Source organism: Pangasianodon hypophthalmus, chromosome 9 (assembly GCF_027358585.1).
Source record: "Pangasianodon hypophthalmus isolate fPanHyp1 chromosome 9, fPanHyp1.pri, whole genome shotgun sequence".
Lineage (NCBI taxonomy): Eukaryota > Metazoa > Chordata > Actinopteri > Siluriformes > Pangasiidae > Pangasianodon > Pangasianodon hypophthalmus.
Genome location: NC_069718.1, coordinates 24,973,739 through 24,984,761, shown reverse-complemented (window position 1 = coordinate 24,984,761; position 11,023 = coordinate 24,973,739). Strand labels below are relative to the sequence as shown.

General features: G+C 38.5%; 1 protein-coding gene across 5 annotated transcripts; it reads right to left on the bottom strand.

Annotated features, from left to right (window-relative positions):
* On the bottom strand, nucleotides 1-9,733 carry hmg20a (high mobility group 20A). 5 transcript variants are annotated; one of them, XM_026920010.3, is made up of 9 exons: nucleotides 9,642-9,733; nucleotides 8,077-8,168; nucleotides 7,219-7,428; nucleotides 6,793-6,925; nucleotides 5,110-5,147; nucleotides 3,733-3,808; nucleotides 3,094-3,309; nucleotides 1,878-2,010; nucleotides 1-498 (listed from the first exon to the last, which is right to left on the bottom strand). In XM_026920010.3, exons 2-9 carry the CDS (start codon nucleotides 8,140-8,142, stop codon nucleotides 495-497), a joined length of 876 nt encoding a protein of 291 aa, XP_026775811.1. In that variant the 5' UTR covers nucleotides 8,143-8,168; nucleotides 9,642-9,733; the 3' UTR covers nucleotides 1-494. The 5 variants fall into 5 exon arrangements, with proteins under 5 accessions (XP_026775811.1, XP_026775810.1, XP_034163568.1 ...); XM_026920009.3 differs by lacking the exon at nucleotides 9,642-9,733 and adding an exon at nucleotides 9,353-9,531; XM_034307677.2 differs by lacking the exon at nucleotides 9,642-9,733 and adding an exon at nucleotides 9,013-9,120.
* Nucleotides 9,734-11,023: the final 1,290 nt, after the last annotated feature.

Sequence of the window (11,023 nt, the reverse complement as noted above, 5' to 3'; positions counted from 1 at the left end):
TTCTTATTGCAAATGCAATTTATTGGTCAATGGAGCATTTAAGCTTTTATACACTTATGTAATGCTGGCACAGAGGCGAGTGGCAAATCACACAAATACTAACTACAGGTTAAATCAGATTAAATGAAATACGAAGCGACATTTCTTTTTTTAATGAAAAGAAATAACAAGATCTAAAAGATCCAAAACATTTCTTTAAAAAAAACAACAACAACAAAAAAAAACCAAACAAACATGGTGACATGGGCTAAAGATCATTGAAGCATGTGTTTTTCTTCTGGTACTTTAAAAAGTAAAGAGTGGGCATTAATAAATACCAATTGCTGACCACATTAAGTAAAAAAGTGATAAAAATGGCACTATAAAATAAATAATCATCATCATTTGAATAATTGTGTGTTGTAAACCAAGTCTTAAAAAAATGGCCTGGGGTGGTTGTTGTGAATAGAACGGAGTTCAGGGATTTTGGCAGCACAGCTATCAGGACTCCTCAATTACCTGCGAGAGGAAACAATCACAGCACTTGTTAAGCACAATGCCTTCACACCACACGCTAATCCCTTGCTTTGAACTTCTTTTATTACAAAGCAAATCCTCAAATACAATAACAGCTAAAAAGGATGAAAATACCCTCCTTCCTGCCTTTATGAGCGCAAACAGGTCTTTTTGTTTCAAGGTTTTAAAAGACGCTTATGATTATAGGCTACGATATAATACTGCATGCTTCATTTTGTCTCTCTAACCATCCTCCTCTCTACCTGTAGGGGCAAAATACACTTGCATGCTTTTCCAGGCAGGTTCGTGGTTGTTTTTAACAGCTCCGCTTGTTTTTGATTAAGACCCTAAGAGCGAACACGGGCATTTTCAGGCATGTACATGTTTTTTTTTTTTTAATGGCTGTTGCCTGATTTATGAAGGTCAAAACACTTGTGTCTCATTTCATTTGTGTATTCTGTAATCCTCCCCATGGTGATGAATGACTAAGGGAATTTGGCATCTGTCACCTCAAATTTATTCCCCAGCGAAAGAGGAAGTCATGGATGACAGTTTAAGGGTTCATAAACACTCAGGTGAACTTGAAGTAAAACATAAATGTACATTGAGGGGAAATACGTTTCGGACGCTGTTATTTTTTAAAATTTAATATACTTCCAATGCATATGTCCACTTCAAATTTACACACGCGACGTCTTTTGAGATTGCACTTACATACTTATACATAATTATTTGTCCATTAATATCAACAAGGACAAAAAAAAAGTATGTATTTATAAGTATAGGCATCCTGGGACCCATCCTGCCTTGTTCTCGACAGGCTGGTGGTGGTGGTGTAATGGTGTGGGGAATGATTTCATGCCACAGCCTATAAGAGTACTGTTACTGACACGTGCATCCCTTCTACAGCAACAAATTAGGATCTTATAATGGCTTCTTCTGGGAAACATGATAATATCCCAAAGCACAAGTCATCTCAAACTGGTTCCATGAACATGACAATGAGTTCAGTGTATTTCAGTGGCCTCCCCAGTCACCAGATCTGAATGTGCACCAATGATGGGATGCAATCACGTCAACAAGGACCAGAATCTCAAAGATGTATGTGAACACCTTGTGGAATCCATGCCATGTAGAATTGAGGCTGTTTTGACAGCAAAGTGTCCCTAATAAAGTGGCCATGAGTGTATACTGTATATAGTGTTATATAAGGTTATGCTAATTAACCACAAAGGCATTGTTTCATAACCCATCGTTACCAATAAGGTGCCAATAATTCTGAAGCTGATTAGATTCATTACATTACGCTGTACGTGTTGTAACGTAGCTATAAAATGAGCTCGAGTGTAGTTTTAAATGAGTATCCTGAGTACAGTTGCTACCTGTCGAGGCAGGTAACCACATCCCGCACCAAGCTAATGAGGTGCTCGTGCTCCTGAGGGTTGGACATCACGATGCTGTGGAGCTTCTTCATGTAGCAGTCGATGGAGTCCAGACTGGCTGTCTCTCCACTGCCTGCAGGAACACAGCTCAGTGACACAGGAGGGCACTACAGAGCACCAAGTCCGTACAACAGCGCTGATTAAATACTGTGGTGCTGTAACCCTGTAATCTCAAAGGCTTCACCCTTTGCCTTAATGGAAGAGATTGCCAAACCTTTATCTTTGTGAGATTCACTTTTATGGGACTCTCATGGAAAGCATTTTGAGCTCCATTCTACACAACTAAGACGCTGTTATTACACAAATAAGGTTTCACACTTACTACTACTACTACTACTACTACTACTACTACCCAAAAAAAAAAAAAAAATCAAAATCATATTCAGGTACAAGTCAAGATGAAGCAACAAAAAGACTGGAAAAGAGAAAGAGCTTTCTCCTCTGCGATTAAACTGAAAAATAAGTGCTAGAGAAGTTGAACAAAAGAAACAAAGGAAATATTAACAAGTGAAAATATATTGAATATAGTAATATCTAGTATTTCCTATTATAAGATCATAATAAACCAAATATAAGATTATTAAACCTATTTCTAGACATTTTCTTTACTAATGTTCGAGCTTGACATCGTCTTATTATTTACAGATAATTTTGCTCATTTTAAGCATTTATTTCTAGAAAGAAGAAATATTTGCCAATAGAATAAGAAACTTTAAAGCCTGAGTTGAGCACAAATGTATGAAAACAGATTTAATACTCTTATATTTAGTTTTTTCTATCTTACAGTAGAAAATACTAGATACATATGACTATGTTCAAGATATTTTCACTTGCTAAGAAGACATTTTTTTTCACTGAAAACATCTGACGTTAGTTGATCCTGGACCTGTTGCTGAGCGAACCGCCAAAAAAACAAAAATAATAATAATAATAAAAAATCAGAAATCACATATTTACTATGTATATGTTTTGCTGTGGATAATCCCACTTCTAGCCTTCTGCCTCAAAAATAAATTTTGTAATATTAAGAGATCAGTAGTAATGCCTGATAACTTTAATTCATCCACTACAGGTAGACTGTCCTGAGCTCAGTGTGTGTGTATAAGAGGTGTATTGTGTGTGTGTGTGTGTGTGTGTGTGTGTGTGTGTGTCTCACCAGGCAATGGCACACTGGAGAAGCTGTGTGTGAGCGCTGAGCGCAGTTGGTCGAGGTGCTGTTGTAGCAGGCCGTTGCGTGTGCGCTCCTGCAGCACGTCTCCCTCCAGACGCTCCACAGCACTACGCATACTCTCCACGTGTTTCTGCAGTGCTGCGTTGCGCTCCTCATACTCCATGTTGGTCTTACGTAACTGCCGCAGCTCCGCCTCACGTGCTGCGCAAAACACACACAGAGTTTAGAGGGAAGCGCGCACACACACACACACACACAAACCTTTTCCGTGATGTGCAAAACATGGGACAGCATCATATACGAGTGTATACATCACTGTGTGCAAGGTGTCCACTCTTAACCATATTTATTTCAGTTTTATTGGAACAAATGCACTTATGAACGCAAACAACTGAAAATCTGGATTTGGCATAATCAGGTTGAATTTTTTTAAATGATTATTGATGATATTGATGATATGGTGTGATAGTTTTAAAAAACATGGCATTTTCATTTTGCATAACAAAAGTAACATTCAAAACGACATAAAAATAAATCTGTGAAATATAATGGAAAACAAAAAAATAAAGCTGAGTTGCAGGAAAAAATAAAACCACAGACTACTGTAGTCTGAACTCAAGTCACCTTTACTGTGGTTGAGAAACTCCTCAGTGAAGATGGGAATATCAAACACCGAGCGATCCTTCAGACCTCCATCATTCTGAGAGAGAGAAAGAGAGAGAGAGAGAGAGAGAGAGAGAGAGAGAAGAACTTCAGATTTCAGAAAGTTTGCTGTCATTGTTTCAAATAATAGGAGCTGTATGCTTTAAAGATAACTCTTACAATCAATGGGCCTCATATATCAAGTTGGACACAAACAGAGTTATTCATAAATTGTTTATAGAAGGATTTACACAAGAAATTTGGTATTCGTGAAAATCCTTTCACGATATCCTACTTGTCCTGTTGACTGTGTGTAAATTTACTCACAAGAAGATGAACTAATATTAACATCGGCTGATCAGCTTCAAATCATCGGCATGTATTTCTGCACTGTTGTATATGGATTACGCTGATATTTAGTCAGGTTTAAATAGCTTCTGTATTTCAATTACACACACAAATTTAATGAAAATTATGTGAAACCCAGACAAAATAGTCACTGAATTAAGAAGAAATGGCGCTGTATAAAAGGAAAGCGGGCTCTAATGGCTAAGTGACCGATCAGTGACTGATCTGTTACGTCTCAATGACACTCAATAGTGCACCATGTGCCAACATCGGAGTTCCTATGGAACACCCCCTCCCGCTTTTCCAGCATGGCATCCGGGATGGCACATTAGTGTCATTAGTGTACGAGGGATTACGACGAGACGCTTTGCAGTTGAATAATATATAGTTTTATTGCCATAGATATGAGTCAAAATTAACTTCCACTTCCTCCTATGACAAAGTACTGTATACTCATCGTTTCATTGCTGTGACCTTTGCCTTTTATGGAGTTTTGTGGGCGTCATCAAATGCAAATCAGCTGTGCTGCGTACACGCCTGGTATTTCACGAGTGATTTGGTATTCGTGAACATACGCGTACAAGCACGAAAAAAATCATTTCTGAAATTTTTTCAGAAACATTTTTGTAAATCTGTGGGTGTTTTTTTTTTTTTTTTTTAGTTCGGTTTGGCTTACACACACACTTACACACAACATTTCTAAAAAGATACCTGATGATATATGATGTATGATATATGAGGCCCATTGAGTCCACTAACTCATGACTGACGCACACACACCCCTAATTACATCAATCTAAAGATAACAATGCATTCCAACACTAACTATAGAGGACTGTAACTTCTCTAAGCCCTCAGCCCATTAAATCCCTGACAGCTGACGGCAGTTTGGTTATGACATCATTTAAAGCTGAGCTTCCTAACGCTGTAAAGAAAGGGTTCAGAGAGGGCAAACACTCAGTCTCTGCTCTGACAAAGTGCCTTTGTGGGTTCAGCTCGAGCTTGTCTCACCTCATGAAGAGCTTCCCGGGCAGCCTGCCGGCCCACATCTGTTACACAAGGAAAGAGTTTGAGAAATAGCAGTAGCAGTTAATTAATGTTTTCTGTATCATGCGTTTCTTCCATCTTGATCTGATAAGACTGTAAAGCATCTCCACTGAGAGACATGGCCAAAAAACACACAGGAAAAAAAAATGGATCTGCAGTAACATCGAGTTTCTTTTATCCTGCCACTTATAACACCTAAAATACAGAATTCACTGGTATTTTCTACTTTTAAATAAGCAAAGTGTTTGAATGGTTAGGAAATCCTGCTGCTGGTCATGATATGATGACAAACAAACTATTAATAACACTATTAAGTACTACAATTTCTATTATTGCTACTAATAATTCAGGTTACATACATTAATATTTCCTTCAGACTGGCGCAGTAATTTCATCACAAAATAACATCATTCTCTAACAGCTAATAATATGATGATGTACAGTACTGTGCAAAAGTCTTAGACACCCTATTTTTTTAATACAAACTTTGTTATAGATTTTTATTTTCTGACTTCTGCATTATTGATTCAGTACAAAAACATTTTAGATTCCAAACAGTAGTTTTCCAGCACAAAATTAAATGTTCGTATGTCAGTAAAGAAAGCAGCAGATTCCATAAGAGACACTTTTCAGATAAAAACATAATGAAGGCTGCTGGGTTTCGCTGCAGAAATAAGAAGCGAGTCGATAGTCAAAGTCTCCAGAAGAACTGTGGCTGCTTCTGCAAGATGCTCAGTAACACTTACAGCTCATTTCCTTATAAAACTGCACACACTGTACCTGAGAATATTATTATTATATTTTTTAAAGCGAAGGATCGTCACATCAAATATTATTACTGTATACTGCTCTTTATAGTATTTTTTTAAATGTAGAAACATTTAATTTCATTATTTTTGAAGGCATCTTTGCTATATAGCATTTCTTTGCATGTACCTAAGATGGGAACAGGGGTGGAAACACACGATGACCTCGGGTTACTGTCTGTGTGGAGTTTCGCATGTTTGTGAGTTCTCTTTGGGTTCTCCGGTTTCCTCTTACATCCAAAATACCAGCAGGTAGCAGGACTGGCTATGCTATATTGCCTGCAATTGTGAATGAGTGTGTGAGTCTGAGTGTGTGTGTGTGTGTGTGTATGGTGCCTTCTGATTGTCTCATCTGAGGTGAAATCTCCCACATCTCACACACAGTGCTCCTGGAACAGACTCCAGATTCAACCTGACCCTGACCAGGATAAAACACTTACTGAAGATGAATGAATGAATGAATGAATGAATGCACAGTAACGTTCTATCAGCTGATTTGTTTGCTTGTTTTTACTTTGTAGGTTTACACAGAAATCAGTGCAGGTAATACACTGTTCAGTGCTTTCCGTGTAATGGTTAAATCAATGTAGCCAGATGTTTGTTTTTTCCTAAACATCCTATCACCGGATTATTACTAAACTTGTTTTTTTTTCTTCTCAAAACATGCAATCTATTTCAATCCACTTTGGTCAGAGTTGTGTTTGTCTGTTGCTCTCTTGCTCACAACTTGATTTTCAAAAGAAACTGTAAAATAACTGGACAAGGAACAAAAGAACGAAAAGAAACACTTTTCGCAGTAAATGAGGATGCAGGTGTTTTTTTGTTTTTGTTTTGCGTGTACCTCCTCGGAGTCGTTTCCCCTTCTGCTTCTCCTGCACCTTCCTTTTGAAATGCTTATAGGCTTCTGTCTGCTGATACTTCTCCAGCTCTCTCATGTAACGCTCCTTGTCTTTCTCTGCCTCATCCAAATAGCGCTAGAGAGAGAGAGAGAGAGAGAGAGAGAGAGAGAGAGAAATATTGATTTCTCAGTTCAAAACATTTTTAAAGGGTATAACGCCGATTGTGACACACAGGAGTCCGCTTGCAGTAATTTTCATGGCTCGTAGAGTGGAATTATAGGACAGAGTGTGTGTTTAAAATGGAGTGAAAGTGTTCTACACGAGGAACACAAGGTGTGCTTGGTGTAATCACGAGTAGAAAGACACTTTAAAATGCAGCTTTTGGCAAATCAGGAATCAGAAATTCATTTCCAAGTGCTGTTCCTGACCTGTTTCTCCTCAGGAGGCAGCTTGCTCCACTCGTTGCCGAGCATCCTGGTGATCTCCGGGAAGGGTACGTCCGGTCTCTCGGCCCTCAGCTGCTCCCGCCGATCGTTCATAAACCGCACGTATCCTGTTAACGGGGCTTTGGGCGCGTTGCTGTCCTTCATTGGCTTCTTCCTCTTCCTCCCTTTAGTCCAGCTGGTCCTGCGTGGCTTCTAAAGGTCAAGAGAGACAGGGCCAAATTTCAGCTTTAAATCATTTCTCCTGTGGAACTGAATAACAGCCATGTGCTGGGAATTGGTTCGATTCCTCTTATCAGAGAGAAGCTTGCAGGGAATCCTGTGGTGACTGACTGACTGTCAATCTGTGCTTTATTTAGTGTGTGAAAAATACACGCAATGTAATTAAGAAGCAGTCTTTATATTTTTTTTTTATATTTGAGGCTTATAATGTACAGTGAAAATGCAGATTTTTTTGTGATAAACATCATTTCTTGATAATGTATTTAATATAATGTAATATTCAATCTACATAACTGTATTATGATTTGTACTTTTTTTTTTTAACCTGTAACACACTGTAGTTTGCCTCGTCTTTGAGAAATGGCCATGGCACCTTTTTGCAGCGGCCATTTACTTACTTTTATTTTAAATGTAATAATGTGTTTTTTCTATATGACATTATCACAATAATATTGCAAACTGTATTTTTCTTGTGCTGTCAGAACACGTCTACTTTACGCAGCCGTATTCCAGAGACGACATTTTGTTTCGTCATTATAGGGGATTATAAAGGCCTGCCATTACAACACATCACTCACAGGCACTTTCCACTTGTTCAGTCAAAATCAGCTACTGTGTTACCTCGTCTCCATTCCTTTGGCTGCCGTTATCAGTGTTCGCCCCAGGTGAAGCGCTCTGCTCTTCCATGACCTCTGACCTCTCCCAGGATTGAGCTGAAAAACAAAACAAAACATGATGACACACATCATACTATACATTAGTGCATATTATGTCACACATATCCTCCATTATATCATACAATAATGTATACTGACTCACAGCTGTATCTAGAACACCACAATCTCAGAATATCCACTAAATGGCCAAATGTTTGTGGACACCCAGACCATCACACCCATATAAAACTGTAGCACACAGCTGTACACAGTGTCTCTGAATGCTTTAAAAGTAATATTTCCCTTCATTGGAGCTAAACAGGCTCAAACCTGTTCCAGCATGATAATGCCCCTGTGCACAATAAGCGAGCTCCGGGAAGACACGTTTGCCGAGGCTGGAGTGGAAGAACTCAAGTGTCCTCCAAGAAGCACACAGGGGTGTGATAGTCAGGTGGCCAGACACTACTGGCCATATATCCATCCATCCATCCATCCATAAACGTCCACTATGCATGAGCAAAATTAGAATTATAGACGTAAACGTTGGACACCAGCCATGTCTTGACCGATGAATATACAGCGTGTATGAAGGTTTGAGCCTGATGAGTTAAAACATTATACTCTGTAACTTGGCAAATGTGATGCAATGAGGTAGTGTAGAAAGATTTCAAGGCAATAATAATAAAAAAAGAGTGCAATAAACACACTGGTACAACTAACTAACAACTTCATGCAGTTTTTGAGGAAAATCTAGAACATTTTTAAGCCACTGAGTAACTGGACTAAAAGATCATTTTCAAGCACTAATTTAGAATAAAGCTAAAGACTAGATATATCTAGGGAATCTCATGCTTTCACCAAAATGATTACCATGAACAAGTGTACAAGGAGAAATGCTTACAGAAGTGTTTCAGTGCTGTAATCATTTACAGACTAAAGTTCCAGGACACAACACTGACATTAACATAACATAACACAAAGCACAGCAAATCCCTTCCCAGTGGTGTCCCAAACGCCCCCATATAAGCACACTGTAAACAAGTACCGTCTGCACCCTATATAGTGCACTAGACACTAATAATGATCCAGTTGGGATTGAACCAGTGAACTTAGCGTGTCGTGTTAGCCAAAAACCTAGCAAAATCACACAACCTTGTCGGTAAAATATTATTATTTTGGTGTTTAAGAAAACACAAAACAACACAGAACAACTCAGAATCAAGGTAAAAGTTCATACTGACCTGTAATTTTATATAAACTGAATGATTCAGAATAGATTCTGTACAAGGCAAACTGCAGTAATCAAAACAATACAAATACCCAGACGCTCTACGTCATCATATCGCGACAGGCATATGCAAAACGAGTGGTGTTCCGGTCCGGTGAGATTCATTCATGTTGTGAAAGCAATGTGTTGCAATTTATATTTTAAAATAAGTAATGATGTTTTATATGGTATTGTATAATGTAGCTCGTGTGTGTTGAAGTTGAAAAGATGTAAACATTCTTCAGAAGTGGTAACTAGTTTACCTGGCGGAGGGATTGCTAGAGAGTGTGAGAGCCGGTCACTTCTTCTCGGCCACACTGAGTGTACTGAGGGAACAAACTCAGGCTCTTTAGCGCCCTCATGCGGCAGCAACGCTTCCCTGTTTTGAGCCAAAATTCAATGATTTGCTTGCAATGTGTTAGAAATATCCTACTTGTACACTGTATCATATATTACATCAGTATAACTGTTTACTACTAATATTACTAATTATTATTAGTATTATAGTATTAGTATCAGTATAATTATATTACGCAGTACAGCGTATACAGTATGTGATAACACTAACCTACATGTGGCCACAGAACTTATGCACAGAATTAATCCCTCAGAATTGCACAATTAAACTTTTTTTTTCTGATTTTTCCCCCCTGATATTTTCCAGTGACTCAAAATAGCAAAAATTATGCATGATGAAAGCATTGCCAGAACTAGTTAAAGACTATACAGACCTACACAGGACATGCGCAAACAGCGCAAAGGTACCCTCGGTACTCTTTACATTTTTTAATAGCCTTGTAAGCCTTTGAATAATTTTCATCTGCCGATTTAGAGCTATAGGATTAAGCTAGCTAGGGACTTTTAATTTTGTCGATTCAGTATTTAGTTATCTAGCACTAACTGAATGCTCTAGTGATAACCTCATGCTTTTTTCCAAATTGATTTGTTCAGCAGAATAGAAACAATATGTCTTTTTTTTTACACTTATGATCTCATTCATTATTGAATGATTATTAATCACAAGACTGTTATTCAAACTTAACGCACATTATCAGTATGCAGCAAATTTGTGTCGGTGTGTATCATTGAATTCACTTGATTAAATGCACATTATTTTATATAATCAATGCAAAAATTTTAATGAAAGTCAATATTGTTCTTCTTTCGGCTGCTCCCGTTAGGGGTCGCTACAGCGGTCCACGTATTTGATTTGGCACAATTTTTATGCCAGGTGCAACTCTCCCTTATTTTATCCGGGCTTGGGACTGGCATTAAGAGCTCACTGTTGCACGCAACCCTAGTGGCTGGGATTGGTTCCCTGACTGGGAGTCGAGCCTGGGCCGCAGCAGTGAGAGTGCTGTGACCTAACCACTAGCCCTCCATGGACCCTAATGGTCGCCAGTGTAGTTTGGATAAAATAGGAGTGATATGGTGAAACTTTCTAGATCTAGTAAAGGCTGCTGCATTCTGGATTAACTGGAGCTTGTTGATTCACCTCCTGGAACATCCAGACAGCAAGGCGTTACCAATAGTCCAACCTAGATAGTTAGTAACTAGTTTTTCTGCATTATGTAATAATATTTCTGAGCGTATTAGATGAAAGAAGGCTGCCACAGTAATCTGCAGGTGATGCAGCTTCATATGT